General features: G+C 31.2%; 1 protein-coding gene across 1 annotated transcript in view; it reads right to left on the bottom strand.

The window, feature by feature from the left end:
* Positions 1-739: 739 nt before the first annotated feature.
* Positions 740-15759, bottom strand: part of LOC143079175 (transmembrane protein 145-like) — a 30188-nt gene continuing 15168 nt past the window's right edge. Inside the window, exons 8-13 of the mRNA XM_076254405.1 lie at positions 11282-11454; positions 10663-10835; positions 6264-6384; positions 5866-5925; positions 4797-4934; positions 740-1677 (exon numbers count right to left, since the gene is read on the bottom strand). Coding sequence (XP_076110520.1) covers positions 1450-1677; positions 4797-4934; positions 5866-5925; positions 6264-6384; positions 10663-10835; positions 11282-11454 — 893 coding nt within the window. The 3' untranslated portion in view covers positions 740-1449. The remainder of the gene's footprint in view (positions 1678-4796; positions 4935-5865; positions 5926-6263; positions 6385-10662; positions 10836-11281; positions 11455-15759) is intronic.

Here is a 15759-nt window from a genome sequence, read left to right on the forward strand (position 1 = left end):
TTTTCCATTTTTTTTTTTTAAAGATCCTCCAATTTGCAACAACAAAGTCACAGGCTAGGTATGGATGATTTAACAGTCAAAACTTCCCTCTTATCCCTACTTGCCTGAAATTGGGGTTATTTTGAGCTTAACATATTATACACACTTGTTTATTGTTGAAGAACATATGATGATCTCTAATTGTCAATTGGTTTTTGTGTTATTGGGTTTCTGCCGTATTTTATTTTACCCCACATCTCATTCCATCAATAACTAACTTATTGCAGTTTTTGACATTATGCTTTCAGTTTAAAATCAAATCTCAAGAATAAATGTTATCATGACCAAAAAATATATTCATATATAAATAAAATAATTGTATGAAAAAGTCAAATGAGCAATGTTAATGTCGTTGGAATGTTATGATATACATACATATAGACAGGAGTTTTATATGTCAATCATAAACTGATAACACTAAGGGTTGCTTTACAAACACATAATATGGGACAAAGGGAAGGCACTTAAAAATGGATGGTTTTCAAATATTTTTTATACAGTGAATATAAAGGAAAAAAATTACCTCCATTTTTGGTCACCCCTTTTCTTTTAATGAAACTATCCTATCAAGTTAATTTTATTTTGTCAGTTTTCTAAGACATTATATTTTCTTTCTTCAGATAAACAATATGTGTTTTTCTATTAAAAGGGCAGTTAGATAGCCAACAAGATTTGTTTGAAAAGGAAACATTATCAAACTGAGTTCTTGCCTATACAAAAAAAAGAAAACGACCAAGTATGTGATGTACAGTAGGGAATCTGTCAATATTGTAGACCAGACAGTTATAAAAAGTATATTACACAAAACATGGAAAACAGTAAATATTCATAAAATGCAATACAAAATTACAACAACCTCACAAGAGGTAATTTAACAAATATAATGGAATGATAAAAATAATGTAAACTTCAACAAATTACAAGCATTATTTCAACTTTCATAAAATAAGGTGTATAAAATATTGTCTTTAATTTGGTTTTGTACTACATTTTAAAAGAGGGGTTTGATTTTACTTAAATACATAAATACAAAGGAGACTATTTCAATCTTCAACTCAGAAAGATAAGACATTTTTTTGTTTAACACTAACAATACTATTGCTGAAGACTAATTTAAAAGTTTAATTGAAATTACTTTTCTTAAAGAATACAATTTGTATTAATCAAAGAATTAAACACATTAAAAAACATGCCTGGTGGAAGAATGAAGGAGTATTCTATTTTCTTCTTTATTTTTTATGCATAATCAGCTCATTTAAATAATATTAATTTTATTAAAAATTGAAATTTTGGGTTATATCTAGTAGTGCTCTTTGAAACATTAAAAAAAATGTTTCTGTGGAAGAATAAACGAGTATTCTTTTTATTCAATATTTTTTATGCATTATGCAAACGTAAAAAATAAAATAGTTATTCATTGTTGAATCTGCCTGCTGAAAACATTTCATATGATGGTGGAGGTGATGAAGCTTCAACATGGTCATGGTTTCCTATTGGTGGTAAAGCTCCATTTCTTTCTAAGGGAGGTAACTTATTACTCCTCTCATTCAAAGAAGGCAACCGACCAGTAGGTGCATTTCCATTAGACAATGAAGGCAACTGTCCATTTCTATCTCTTGGTGGCTTATCTGTTAACAGCTAAAAATAAAATGCAAAAATATTTACTTGTAAAATAAAATTCATATACATGTTCTGATGTAAAATTAAATGCATAGACATGAACTTGTTGTAAAATGTCTAGACTGTTCTTCTTAAATGAAATGCATAGACTGTTCTCCAAAAATGAAATGCATAGACTGAACTTTAAAAATGAAATGCATAGACTGAACTTTAAAAATGAAATGCATAGACTGAACTTTAAAAATGAAATGCATAGACATGAATTGGTAAAATCAAATGCATAGACTTGTATGAGTCCTAAAATAAAATTCATAGACTTGTAAGAGTCCTAAATTAAAATTCATATACTTGCACTTGTTCTAAAATAAAATATGCATACTTATGCTAATAAAATAAAACTGCAGATTCTTGTACTTGCTATAAAATAAATGCATGTACTTGTATTTGATGTGAAATAAAATGCATATACTTGTACTTGTAAAATAAAATGCATATACTTTTAATTGTTGTAAAATATGATGAAAATATGTGAATAGTGTGAAATAAAATGCATAGATTTGTACTTGTGGTAAAATAAAATGCATATAGTTATACTGGTTGCAAAACTTTAATGAAAATATGTAAATTATAATGAAATAAAATGCATATACTTGTACTTTTAAAACAGAAAGCAAAGAATTGTAATTGTAGCAAAATAAATTGTGCACACTTATACTCGCTGTAATTAAATGCATAGACTTGTACTTCTTGTATAACAAAATGCATAGATTTGTACTAAAAATGCAGTCTTTTTCTCGTGAAATAAAATGCATAGACATTAAATGCTTTTTAAAAAAATGCATAGATTTGTACTTGTCGTGAAATAAAATACACACACTTGTACTTGTAAAATAAAATGCATATAATTGTACTGGTGAAATAAAATACAAACATTTACTGTGAAATAAATTGCATAGATTTATACTTTTTGTAAAATAAAATGCATATACTTGTACTTGCTGGAAAAGAATGCACGTAGATGTGTTTTATTGGATGCTTATATTGGTGATTTTGAATCTGTTCAAAGTTTTGATTTTTCTACCCTGTATACCACATTGCCTCACATTCTCATTAAGAAAAAATTCACACACCTAATTAAATGGGCATTCAAAAAATCAGAATGTGAATATATATGTTCAAACTTTTTTAGGTCATTTTTTAGTAGCAATAAACAAAAAAACTATGTTAATTGGACATGCTTTGATACTATATATGCCCTTGAATTTTTACTAGATAACATTTTTGTTCGCCTTGGGGATTCCGTATATCGTCAGATTATCGGAATTCCAATGGGGACTAACTGTGCACCACTTATTGCGGACCTGTTTTTGTATTGTTATGAGTTACAATTTATGACAAAAATAAGCAAAGACCCATCGAAACAATATCTGATAAACAAATTTAATAATACTTTTAGATATTTGGATGATATTTTGGCTCTCAATAATGACGACTTCAGTATGTATATTAATGAAATTTATCCTGTTGAACTTACTTTAAATAAAGCTAATACTAACAATGACCACTGCCCTTTTCTCGATCTTGATATCTATATCACTAATGGAAAGCTGAATACTAAAATTTATGATAAAAGGGATGATTTTTCATTTCCTATCGTTAATTATCCGTTTTTAGATGGTGACGTTCCCTTGTCACCATCTTATGGTGTTTATATATCTCAACTTGTACGATTCGCTCGTGTATGTAACAATGTTTTAGATTTTAACGAGAGAAATTTATGTATAACTGAAAAATTATTACACCAGGGTTTTCGATATCACAAACTAGTTAAAACATTTACTAAATTTTATCATCGGTATAAAGACATCATTCGTAAATATAGCTCAACATGCAGAATTCTAATACGTTTAGGTATTTCACATCCAATTTTTTATGGTAATATTCTTTATAAAGCACAAAGGTGTCAGTATTCACCTCAGAAACTTACAAAACCTTTGAATAGACTTATTAAGAAGGGATATAATTACGATACTGTTGTAAGGTCATTAAAGATTGCATATTTTGGGTTTATATTGAGTCACTGATAAGGTCTTTGCATCGGAACTAAACACATTTATTCTAAAAACAGTTGTTGGCATGACACGGGTTATGTTCTTCTCATATATGTTATGATGGTATGATACTAAACCCCTAACGGGACGGATTGTACCTGATGTTCATATGATGAAATCATAATCTTTCAGTCAGTTTAATTGAAGTCTGGAGCTGGCATGTCAGTTAACTGCTATTAGTCTGTTTTTATTTATGTATTATTGTCATTTTGTTTATTTTCTTTAGTTACATTTTCTGACATCAGACTCGGATTTCTCTTGAACTGAATTTTAATGTGCGTATTGTTATGCGTTTACTTTACTACATTGGATAGAGGTATAGGGGGAGGGTTGAGATCTCACAAACATGTTTAACCCCGCCGCATTTTTGCGCCTGTCCCAAGTCAGGAGCCTCTGGCCTTTGTTAGTCTTGTATTATTTTAATTTTAGTTTCTTGTGTACAATTTGGAAATTAGTATGGCGTTCATTATCACTGGACTAGTATATATTTGTTTAGGGGCCAGCTGAAGGACGCCTCCGGGAGAAATTCCCGCACCCGGGATAAAAATCTTCACATTGAAGACCTGTTGGTGACCCTCTGATGTTGTTTTTTATTTGGTCGGGTTGTTGTCTCTTTGACACATTCCCCATTTTCATTCTCAATTTTATTATTTTTCTTTTTTGTTTAAAATGATCTTCTTTTTAATAAGATGCTTTTTTTTACCAGCTTTTACTTTGATTCTATTTGGGAGAATTTGTCACTGAAATAGTTCTTATTAAAGTGATCATGGGAAAAAAATTACAGTAAACATGCATACCAGTACCTTATATTATTGCCTTATATCCTATATTGGATAAGCAAACAATTCAATTCCCTTTGTTTAAACATTCTTTATTTTTATAATAAAATTTTGGAACTGAATTTGGAATAAATGCAAATTATATATTTGGATTTGAGCATACATTATGTTGGTAAATCCAGAAAAGTGCTAAGAACACATAAATTTAAAAAAATGTTTTCATCTTTTTTTAAAGAAATTGACATACTGTTTGATCTTGTCTACTACTCCGTCTGTCCGTCACAAAGAGACTCTGTAGGTCAGGACCGTGAACATTCATAGTTTCTCCTACTTCATATGGACTATTGGCATCTGCTTCTTTCTCTGTGCCATCCATCATTCCAATCTGAAATGTCATCCATGTTTTATTATAGTAATGAGAAGGAAGTAGAATAAGAAGTTATACACACAGTAAAACCTGTATTGAGAGACCACTCAAAGTAGAAGACAAAAGTAGTCTCTTGATCACAGGTTCCCACTTTTGACTAGAAAAACCATTCATGTGCATAATTTTGCACGTACAAATGTAAGTGACATATACTGTTACTCAGTAGTGTTCTCATTACACTTGTAATAAATAATGAAATAGTACTATGAAATAAAATGTTGTGTTTTTTTTTATAGTATTTTCGTTGCATCTCATCCATGTTCAAAACTTCACATCCATTTAATTTTATCCAATGATGTATACCTTTTACATATCCTACCAGTTTTCAAAAACGATTTTATTAATGGCTTATGTATATCTCTCAGTCAACCGTGAAAATTGAGAAAAGAACATAACCATAAATTTTTATACTCCGTCATTTGTTAAAGATTTTCTTTGACTATTTGTTCCTTCTTTCTTTGTCCAGACACATTTATTCAATTGTTGTTTTGTAATTTTGTTGGACCACCAAGTTTTTATCACTATTTTGGGCACATTTTTTATTCCACAGTTCAGATACTTATGTTTTGTCAATTAATGGCAACAGTTTTGATGCCGATTCTTAAATTACTCATTCCTTTCAAAACAAGATTTGAACCTTAAAATATACTTAGTCAAAATTGATGTTAAAAGATAATGCATATCAAGTAACTGTAAAAGGGGAATTTCTTTGTATCCAAGAATAGCCAACCTAAAAGTCATTTTACTACAAAATACAACATTTGAATCTAAAAATATACCGGGTCAAAATATTTAATCATCAACATTACGAGATAAATACATATATGGAGAATTTCTATTTATAAAGAATAGCTGTTCTAAAAGTAATTTTACAATAAATGACACTTACTTGTGTAGTTTTTATATGGTAAGGGAAATTTTTGTTAGCAGCTCCAGGTCTGGTTAACAACTGAAATACAGAAGAAAGTATATAGTTCAGATAGAGACAGACAAAATAAATCATGTGCCATCCATTATGGTATAGTTCAGACGGGTATTCTTACAACATAACATAATGCTCTATCTACTATGGTAGATTGGACATAAACATTTCAATCATTAATTGATATACTGCATCTAAACTGCAGCAAATATACATGCCCTAATGTGTCAAATCAAATAACAATGATACCACCATTCTAATGCGATACTTATTCTGTGGAATTTAAAGTTCTTGATAATCTAAAACTTTCAATGCTAAAATTACATGATTGTTATCTTAAAAAACACACATATATTTACACCTACCAAGAAAAATACATGTCCACAAATAGTAACAAAGTTTGATACACCAGTGACAGTCTGCTCTCTGACCCACAAATTAATAACAAACATAGCAATAAGTATGGTGATAGGACCAGCCCAAAACCTGAAAAAGACAAATATTATAACAGTGGAAATGAGGTATTACTTGTGATGAGAAATTTTGATAATCAAGTTTTTTCACAAAAAAATCTTGTTAGAGAGCAGTGTTTATATAATTAATTCATTCAATTCCAAAAGCATTGACACGCAGCTCTATATTAAAATATATATATACATGTATATACCTTTTAAGGTAACACGATACCGAATGGCATATCTCCCGATTTCCAAATTTTTTGGCATACATGTACTTTGAATCGAGTTACATCGGAATATGTAATAAAAAATGGGGGTCACCATTTTTGTTTTTTTGTAATTTTCATAGGAAAACGTCAATTTTGGCGACAAATTTACTTAGGTATATAGGGGAAATGTCTTTTTTTCGGCTTATCGTTTTAGATTTTCGAATGGATGGCTATTTTCTGATATACGGAGAAAAACAAAAAACTAACATAATATCCAAGATTGCATAGTGAATCCATACACGTATAGAAACTCATATGTCACCATCCTTGTTTTTGAAATAAATGGCTTCAAAGTTGATCGATAGGCCTAGAATTTGACCAAAAACGTGTGACGTTATGGTGTACGGAATATAACGTTATTCCTTCTCAGAGAAATGGAGAGAAAAATATGTGTCGGGATCTGAATGAGTATATTTTATTTTCATTTCCCCTGTCGACTGTCGTAAAGTTCCTAGTAATGCAATACATGTATAAAATTCTACTGAATCAGATATAATTTTATTTCGTCCTGCACATGGAATTTCACTCATATGAATTAATATCAATATCGTCCGATTTTCACATCAAACAAGCATATCATGACTTGAAACTTGCGTGAACAGGTTCCATGTGAATCTTATGATAATAGTTCTTGCATAAATTACCAGAATTTTGTACACGTTAAATTCACGTAAATATTTGAAATAAAATTATTTAAATAATATCTTTGTTCTTAAATTTGATTAAAACCATAAAAAATACCTTCAGATTTTTGTTAAGTTTGAATATACGTGAAAATTAAATGAAACATTTCTCGTGAGATTCATCCGAATTACTGATTTTTAACTCCACCATATTAGACAATGGTGGTATCATCACTGCATCCCGTGATGCAGAAATATAGTATTTTAAAAAAATTGATTCATTTAACAGTTTTTTTAATTGCTCGGTTTGATGGTTGTTTAACGTTCAGTGGCAAATAGTTCATGCATGTTCGGGACGATACAATACAATTTTGAAAACAGTTGTTTATAAAAGACACATTTGATGCACCAGTCAAAAAAGATTTTGTGAAATTATGAGGAAAAATAATGATCATGATAAAATACACATTCCAAAAAATAAAATAACAAAACTCCAAGAAAAAATCAAAACGAAAAAATCCCTTATCAAATGACGAAATCAAAAGTGCGGGATTAACGGTCGAACGGACAAATGTAAAACAATATGAAGATACGTGCTCTATAAATAATTTGGTGACAATGCATATTTTTGAATATGCAGTTCATATGATGGAATGGTAATTTGGAGATCTGAAATGTAGTAGCAATGTAAGAAGGATAGCATTTCCGTCATTTCGTCTTTGGTGGAAACTTGACTAATTGGAAATTTTACCGCATCTCCTTATATTTCATAATGGTTTGAATTTTCTAGAGAAGAGCAAAAGTTTTAAGACTTAAACTAATATTTACCAAGAGACTGAAATGTTACTGTAACAATTATACTACACATACTCAAAATTTTCCAACGTTTACTAAAACTACAAATAAGAAGTGTAAAGATACTATTCCAATTAGCATTAGTCACGATTTTTTTTATGTCTTCAAGGTGTTGATGTCAGTTAATTAATGCCCAGCTGTTGCTATCTTATAAATTGCATATCACATATCTCCATTTATCATTCTATCATGCAGCCAACTTTTGTACAAATAACATGTACATGTACACAATTTTTTTTTATTTGTACTTGTACTTTTACAAATAAAGTCTCATGTTACCCCACTTCCAAAATGAGCAAGCGGTAACGTAGATATTTAGTTTTGCGTAACTGTTCAATTTTGGTCTTCCTCGCGGTCTGCATTTAAACTTTGTCGAATTTTTTAAAAATTAGAGGCAATGATTTAAATTTTAACAACTAAATTTCCAAGTGACGGGGGTAAATTGTAAGATTGATAGCTTTAATTATTGGTTGGGTAACGTCCAGCGGAAAATAGTTCATGCATGTTCAGGACGAGAACAAGTTAACAATAAATACAATAGGTAGGTTTTGCAATAGAGGCAGGGCATCCGCGATGATGGTCGGACAATTTTAAACTGACGCTATACATGTATATATAATTTATACTTGTATACGTGTTCTAAAAACTAATTTTAAGAAAGAAACTTTCCGGGCCTTTTCCGACGCCTATTGTGCGAGCAATATGGCCCTCAGAGCCCTAAAAGGTAACTTTGTTAATTTTCTTTCAGTCGTTTTGCCTCCCAACTTGTACATGTACATTATTTCCAACTCAAAACTAAAAAAAACACCGAATACCCATGCAAGCGTAAATTAACACGAATATAAAATCTAAATGATTTCAAGATCTAGCTTTTTTACAGTCTCTTGCCGTTTGAATAATAAAAAGTCAGCCGTTTGCATGTAAATTTCGAGAAAAAAATTATAACAGAATCAGGAAACACGGAATCGGTCTGACTACAGCCAGCCCCAACTATCAACTTGCGTTTGTAGACGCAAGTGGATACTCGGGGCTGGCTTTATTCAGACTGTAACGGAACCTGAATTTTGTTATTTTATGTCTGCCGAATCAAGTGCCCATGTATTTCTCAGCCTTCGTTAACTTTCTAATGCTTCATTCCGATGTTGCTGTCCGTCCTGAGTAGACGTGGTTTATACAATTACAAAGCTGGCACTGTATTTTAAAATATTTCCAAAACTATATTGAATTTACTCTGTACAGACCAATGAATTTCAGAGACTGTTTACACATGGAACACAGGAAAAGTTATTCGGCTAAATAACCACATTTTTAATATTCCATACAAACAAACTATTTTCTTTATGATTTTCAACGTCTGCTTGTATTGTGCTTTTCCCCCTAATTATATCCGTATTCTCATCCAAATAAATTTCAATTTTGTCCGAGCGGTGTTTTTGATGACCATTTTAAAACGAATTAATATTTGTAAAATTCCCCGTTTTTTCACACATCATCCTAAGCTTCTATGAATCAGATTTCTACTTTCAAAACAAAATTTCATGGGTATACGGCGTGAATCATGAATAAGTACTTATTGCAAAAATAAACCAAGGTTTACTTTTATAAATTGTTATTTGGATGGAGAGTTGTCTCATTGGCACTCACACCACATCTTCCTATATCTATACCAAGAATAAAAATAAAGTGATAAAACTGTGCCTGTTATGCATAAGAATATAAGAACATAAAGCATGCAGATGCTTAAATATCAAAGAAACAGAATATTTAAAAAGTAAAGTAATACTTTTTAAAGATTAACAATTAGCAGAATGATTGCGGGAAAACGATAAAACAATCTATGTCAAATAACCGCTACGTATTGCATCAAAACTCTCGGCACTCTGCATCTAGGGAAAGTTGCCGTTAAAAATGCTACACAAAACTCGCTGCATTGGCTTATATGTGGGAACGTTAGTCGATAATGTCAGGAACGATAACTCATGGCGTAACGTCATTCGGTATCGTGTTACCTTAAGTGAGTTTAAACTTAATTTTCTATCTATAGTGTGGTAAAAACCAGGTGAATTACAACTTCCCTTGTAAAACTTTTTTGGTGAAATAGCATTAAATCTTAAAAGATATATTTTTGTGTCTAGATACTTTATTATTAATCAAAATTTCTATAGTTTTTTTTTAGATGAATCCTTCATCATACATAACATTTATGAAATACATAAAATATATAAATACATAAGATTGATTAATCAGTGACTGCTTTAAATAAGACTTTAAACAACTGTCATTTAAGTGGGAGGTTAAGCTAGCTGTAAAACCAGGCTAACCAAAATTTTCTTGGGAATATGTCTGTATCAAATCAGGATTGTGACAGTCTGTTTCCACTAGGCAAATACAAAGTGCAACAAGAATCTAAAAGATTAAAAACAGCCATATTCATGAACCACAATATCAATGTAATTTTTTATCATTTAAGATAACCTCTTTTGACCTTCATAATATCCTTGGCAAATTTACATGTCAATTAACTTGGTTTTTTTAGGATAGGCAATTCTTTCCACTTACCATATTGTATAATAAATAAAGAATGGAATGTAGAACCAGGTTTTCCTGGAATGTGTTACTAAGTTAACAATGAGAGAAACACAAAAGAATGTCCACCCAACCAGACGGAGGGCGATCAGTCCATAACCTGCTGGACTCTCGTAGATGTACAAAACCTCTCCTGGGTCAAACACCTGTAATATAAATAAACCTGTCATAACACAACTTTGTATCACTAGATTTAATCTTAAGAATAGCAACACATTTGATTGCTGTATAAGTATGTATAGAAATATCCCAAAGTAGTTTACTGTAACTTGAAAAAGTAATTTTGTTTGCATTATTTTCAGAAAAATAAAGAAAATCTAATTATTGTATTAAATGAAATGATATTTTAAAGAATCTTTAAATTCTTAAAAAAAAAGGAGAGAAGATTTGGTAACATGCCAGAAGAAACTGTCAAGCTTTAAAAACTACAGTTGTCTACCTTGACAAAATAAGTTTTGGAAACTACAGTTGTCTCCCTTGATAAAATAAGTTTGAAAACTACAGTTGTCTCTTTTGGTAAAATAAGTTTTGAAAACTACAGTTGTCCCTCCCTGACAAAGTTTATCATGATTTAGTACATGAGTTATATTACCTCTGCCTCATACACAAACAGAACTGCATATGTCAGTGTGAATATACTAAAGAATACTGCAAGGACGATGTATAGTGGAGTGGAGAGCTTTCCTCTAACTATAGTATAACCGTTAGACATCAGTATCAACATCAGAACAAACATTATGTCACTCATCGCTTGGAATAAACGTCCTGAAAATAACAAATAAAATACATATCAACATCAGAACAAACATTATGTCACTCATCGCTTGGAATAAACGTCCTGGAAATGACAAATAAAAAACATATCAACATCAGGACAAACATTATGTCACTCATCGCTTGGAATAAACGTCCTGAAAATAACAAATAAAATACATATCAACATCAGGACAAACATTATGTCACTCATCACTTGGAATAAACGTCCTGAAAATGAAAAATAAAATACATATCAACATCAGGACAAACATTATGTCACTCATCACTTGGAACAAACGTCCTGAAAATAACAAATAAAATACATATCAACTTCAGAACAAACATTATGTCACTCATCACTTGGAATAAACGTCCTGAAAATGACAAATAAAATACATATCAACATCAGGACAAACATTATGTCACTCATCACTTGGAACAAACGTCCTGAAAATGACAAATAAAATACATATCAACTTCAGAACAAACATTATGTCACTCATCACTTGGAACAAACGTCCTGAAAATGACAAATAAAATACATATCAACATCAGGACAAACATTATGTCACTCATCACTTGGAACAAACGTCCTGAAAATGACAAATAAAATACATATCAACATCAGAACAAACATTATGTCACTCATCACTTGGAACAAACGTCCTGAAAATGACAAATAAAATACATATCAACTTCAGAACAAACTTTATGTCACTCATCACTTGGAACAAACGTCCTGAAAATGACAAATAAAATACATATCAACTTCAGAACAAACTTTATGTCACTCATCACTTGGAACAAACGTCCTGAAAATAACAAATAAAATACATATCAACATCAGAACAAACATTATGTCACTCATCACTTGGAACAAACGTCCTGAAAATAACAAATAAAATACATATCAACATCAGGACAAACATTATGTCACTCATCGCTTGGAACAAACGTCCTGAAAATGACAAATAAAATACATATCAACTTCAGAACAAACTTTATGTCACTCATCACTTGGAACAAACGTCCTGAAAATAACAAATAAAATACATATCAACATCAGGACAAACATTATGTCACTCATCGCTTGGAATAAACGTCCTGAAAATGACAAATAAAATACATATCAACATCAGGACAAACATTATGTCACTCATCACTTGGAATAAACGTCCTGAAAATGACAAATAAAATACATATCAACATCAGGACAAACATTATGTCACTCATCACTTGGAATAAACGTCCTGGAAATGACAAATAAAAAACATATCAACATCAGGACAAACATTATGTCACTCATCGCTTGGAATAAACGTCCTGAAAATGACAAATAAAATACATATCAACATCAGGACAAACATTATGTCACTCATCACTTGGAATAAACGTCCTGAAAATGACAAATAAAATACATATCAACTTCAGGACAAACATTATGTCACTAATCACTTGGAACAAACGTCCTGAAAATGACAAATAAAATACATATCAACATCAGGACAAACATTATGTCACTCATCACTTGGAATAAACGTCCTGGAAATGACAAATAAAAAACATATCAACATCAGGACAAACATTATGTCACTCATCGCTTGGAATAAACGTCCTGAAAATGACAAATAAAATACATATCAACATCAGGACAAACATTATGTCACTCATCACTTGGAATAAACGTCCTGAAAATGACAAATAAAATACATATCAACTTCAGGACAAACATTATGTCACTAATCACTTGGAACAAACGTCCTGAAAATGACAAATAAAATACATATCAACATCAGGACAAACATTATGTCACTCATCGCTTGGAATAAACGTCCCGAAAATTAAGAAATAATTCATGGAAGCCATAGATTTGTTGGAAATTTACACATGGCCTGGGCCGTGATATTCGAATTTTATCCTGAGCGTTAGCGAGGGATAAAATTAACGAATATCACGGCCCAGGCCATGTGTAAATTTCCAACAAATCTATGGCTTCCATGAATTATTTCGATTCTAATAGGACAAATACGATCATTAAAAAACTGAAGCGATGATGGGTATACCTTGTGTGTGGCTGTTCTATTTTACCCACTGTTCGATAAATGTAAAACAAATCTAATAAACCTGCATGAATGATTTCTTAACTAACCGCTAGAAAAAAAATGTGATTACTTTTTTTTACTTCTCAGTAAACCCAACATTTGCAATTTTAAATCTACATTTTTTATCGTAAGCTACCGTCAAATTCACTGTTGACATGTTGTAACCAAGGAGCCGCCATGTTGACTTGATGAAATCAGCAAATGTGCGAATAATGCAATAGAACAGAAAACAAGCAACACCTACCTCAATACTTTATTTTAATGCAATTGTATCCGAGTTTAGAAGGTAAACGCAATAGAAAAGCCTTCAGCTTTGACGTTTTCATTCGTATGACGTCATGTTTTGAAATGACGTTAATGCGCAAAAATCATTACTGGAATTTCGCGGAATTTTAATTTATTTTGTTTTTGTCCATTTTTCCGTTCTCTAATGTGTAAATTCTTTTTGTTATGCATCAGAATCAGAATAAATATTCTGTAGGGTTTTATTCAAGTGTAATTGTTAACACAACGAAATCCACAACCGTTTACACATAGGTTACGATACATGTGGATTTACGTGGGAGGCATATTTAAACAGCCATTTGTGTACATCTTGGAGTCTGCGCTAAGTATAGATATATCGAGAATTTTATCACGGTGTTGTTTACAAAGCGAAAGAAGCACGTCATATTAGAATGACAAATAAAATACATATCAACTTCAGAACAAACTTTATGTCACTCATCGCTTGGAATAAACGTCCTGAAAATTACAAATAAAATACATATCAACTTCAGAACAAACATTATGTCACTCATCGCTTGGAATAAACGTCCTGAAAATGACAAAAAAAACCTACAAAAGTGTCTGAATTATTAAGTTTATGTTTAAGAATTAAATAAACATCTATACTATTAAACGAGAAGACCTCATTTTTGGTGTCGCTTCTCCTCCTTTCACAATAAATTAATCATCATGCCTCTGTGTCCTATAGGTAACATGTATAGTCGCATTTGTCATCCATTCTTATGATCATTAAGTTTGGGTTATTTGGGATAAAAAACGAAAAAGAATGCGTCCGGATATTTTCCCGTCATTGGACAAAACTTTAAGTCAGATTAGACTTCCGGTTTGTGTTTTTCTGTACTTCGAATATACAAAGACTAAGAAATAAAGTATATGAATTTACTTTCTGCTATCATTTTGAGTACTAGCATGTATCATCCTTACTTAACGTGTTTCAGTTTGAGTTATTTTGGGAGGAAAACAAAAATGAATAATATTTGCTATTTACTATCAATTAGTTTACAGTGGCGGATCCAGAACTGTTCATAAGGGAGGGGGCGCTGACTGACCTAAAAAGGGGGGGGGGCGTTACTTTCATGCTTCCCCATATAATCAACAATTTGTTATGGTTTACTATCAACGGTGGTCACTGCGGATATATTTCTATATACTTACATACATTTACTATGAATTACTGTATTTGTTATAATTTACTATAAATTCCAATGGTTATCTTGGGGGGGGGGGTACTCTTTACTATTCATGGCGTTCACTGATGTATATATATATATATATTAAGTACCTTTGACTTTTGATACCTCTCCTGAAATTCTCTGTATTGAGCAATTAAAGTATATAGATCTATGCATGTCCATAGAGTACAGAAAAACAGAAGGTATACCAATCAGTATTTGGAAAATAGGAGGAGGGCAAAAAAATGTGCCAAGTCCCTAAGTACCTTGGAATTTTGATACTTCTCCTGAAATTCTCCAGACAGCATATTTTTTTTTACAGTTTACATACGCTCTATTTCCCCGTGATTTCGCGGGTGTGTTCTAGTTATAGTAAAAATACAATCAACACCATGTTTGAAAATACACTGCTCAGGTTTGAAGAACTGCCTTCATTGCCATATAGATTGGTAAAATATCTCAAATGTGCAAGATTATTTCAACAATTCTAATTGCCATAAATAGTGCAACTAATCATAATGGAAGAATAAGGTAGATCCAATGGCCTTGTAGCCATATTTACCTTATTTTATCAAGATTATGGTGTGTAAGGTTTTTTGAAAAATGAACAAGAATGCTTGTGTTGTCAGGTTTTGCATGCCACTAACACTAATACAAAGTATCCTATTGTTCTGCTTTCCAAGTACAAGAAGTGTAGACATAACTTTTAATTCTTCATCATGATTTTTTCAGGATCTGTTTTGGAAGGTTTT

The sequence above is a fragment of the Mytilus galloprovincialis genome, chromosome 6 (genome assembly GCF_965363235.1).
Source record: "Mytilus galloprovincialis chromosome 6, xbMytGall1.hap1.1, whole genome shotgun sequence".
Taxonomy (NCBI): domain Eukaryota; kingdom Metazoa; phylum Mollusca; class Bivalvia; order Mytilida; family Mytilidae; genus Mytilus; species Mytilus galloprovincialis.